The sequence below is a fragment of the Acanthamoeba castellanii genome (genome assembly GCF_000313135.1).
Source record: "Acanthamoeba castellanii str. Neff unplaced genomic scaffold scf7180000083955, whole genome shotgun sequence".
In the NCBI taxonomy this organism is placed as follows: domain Eukaryota; phylum Discosea; order Longamoebia; family Acanthamoebidae; genus Acanthamoeba; species Acanthamoeba castellanii.
This window is the reverse complement of record NW_004457443.1, coordinates 13,836-15,001: the sequence shown is the minus strand read 5'-3', so window position 1 is coordinate 15,001 and position 1,166 is coordinate 13,836. Positions and strand designations below refer to the sequence as shown.

Genomic DNA, 1,166 nt, shown 5'->3' with positions numbered 1-1,166 from the left:
GGTANAGGAGGCCCCCCTGGTCGCGGCCCCCGCCGACGTGCTGGCGACTCTGGCCGTGTTCGGGGACAACGGCATCTCGCACAACGGCCGGCAGGTGATCAACCGCATCCGCGACGATCACTCCATCGACGCCGTCGTCCACGTCGGCGACTTTGCCTACTCTCTGCAGAAAGGTGACTGCATACGGCACACGCACGCCGCACACGCACGGCACACACGGCACACACGGAAAACTGATAGTGTGTATTTTGAACGCGTGTGATTCAAAGGTGGCCAGTGGACGGTGGACAGCGAGCTCTACGCGGCGGACAAGCAGATGGCGTGGGACATGTGGTTTCGCATGGTGGAGCCTCTCGCGGCGTTCAAGCCCTACATGGCCGTCCCCGGCAACCACGAGACCTACAAGTAAGCCACACGCCATGACACACAACAACACACAACGCTATACGACACGTGCACCAGGCCTGACGGGACCCTACGCAAACAGGTTTGACTTCCATTTCGTGCCGTTGTTTCGTTTTCCTTTTAGTTGGCTTTCTCACCATGTTCGTCACACAGACGCTCATTTGACCGAGTTCAATCGGGCGAGGAACGCTTGGATGCGAAGCACCCACAGGCGAGGGCGCAAGGCCCCAGGATCCACAGAAGCGCCACCGGCCGACGACGAGACCGAGAAGGAATGGTATGTCGGTTCTACTCCTCCCTCTTCAGAGCCTGGCGCTCATCAAGGCGAGCTCCGTGTGTTCTCGATCTGCAGGAACTCGGCGTGGTGGCTGGTGGCCCTGGTGCACAGAAACATGTACAGCTCGAGCGTGTCGCAGGGCAGCATACTGCACCTGCGACACGAGCTCGAACCGCTCTTCAACAAGCACGGCGTAGACCTGGTGGTACATGGACACGACCACAACTAGTACGCACTTCGCTCGCCCGTTTCTTCGTTCTTTTATTCGCTTTTCGTTCTTTTTCGTTCTTCTTACGACGACGACTAGCGAGCGAACGCATCCGGTGGTGAAGGCGCGGCCGCATAGGGTGGAGAAGAGTGAGGGCGTCTACGTCAAATCGTGCGCCGAACAGATGCCGCCCATCTACCTTCGCGCCGGCACCGGCGGCATCGAACTCGGGTCCCTCTGGGTACGCACCGCTTTCGTTTTCGCTTTAGCTCTCCC

At 59.4% G+C, this 1,166-nt stretch overlaps 1 protein-coding gene across 1 annotated transcript in view; it reads left to right on the top strand.

Moving 5' to 3' along the window:
- The window catches only part of ACA1_316340 (Ser/Thr phosphatase family superfamily protein), a gene marked incomplete at both ends in the record, with an annotated part of 2,093 nt that extends 962 nt beyond the window's left edge, over positions 1-1,131 (top strand). Inside the window, 4 exons of the mRNA XM_004339777.1 lie at positions 8-173; positions 270-405; positions 530-910; positions 990-1,131. Of these exons, the coding sequence (XP_004339825.1) occupies positions 8-173; positions 270-405; positions 530-910; positions 990-1,131 (825 nt within the window). The remainder of the gene's footprint in view (positions 1-7; positions 174-269; positions 406-529; positions 911-989) is intronic.
- Positions 1,132-1,166: the final 35 nt, after the last annotated feature.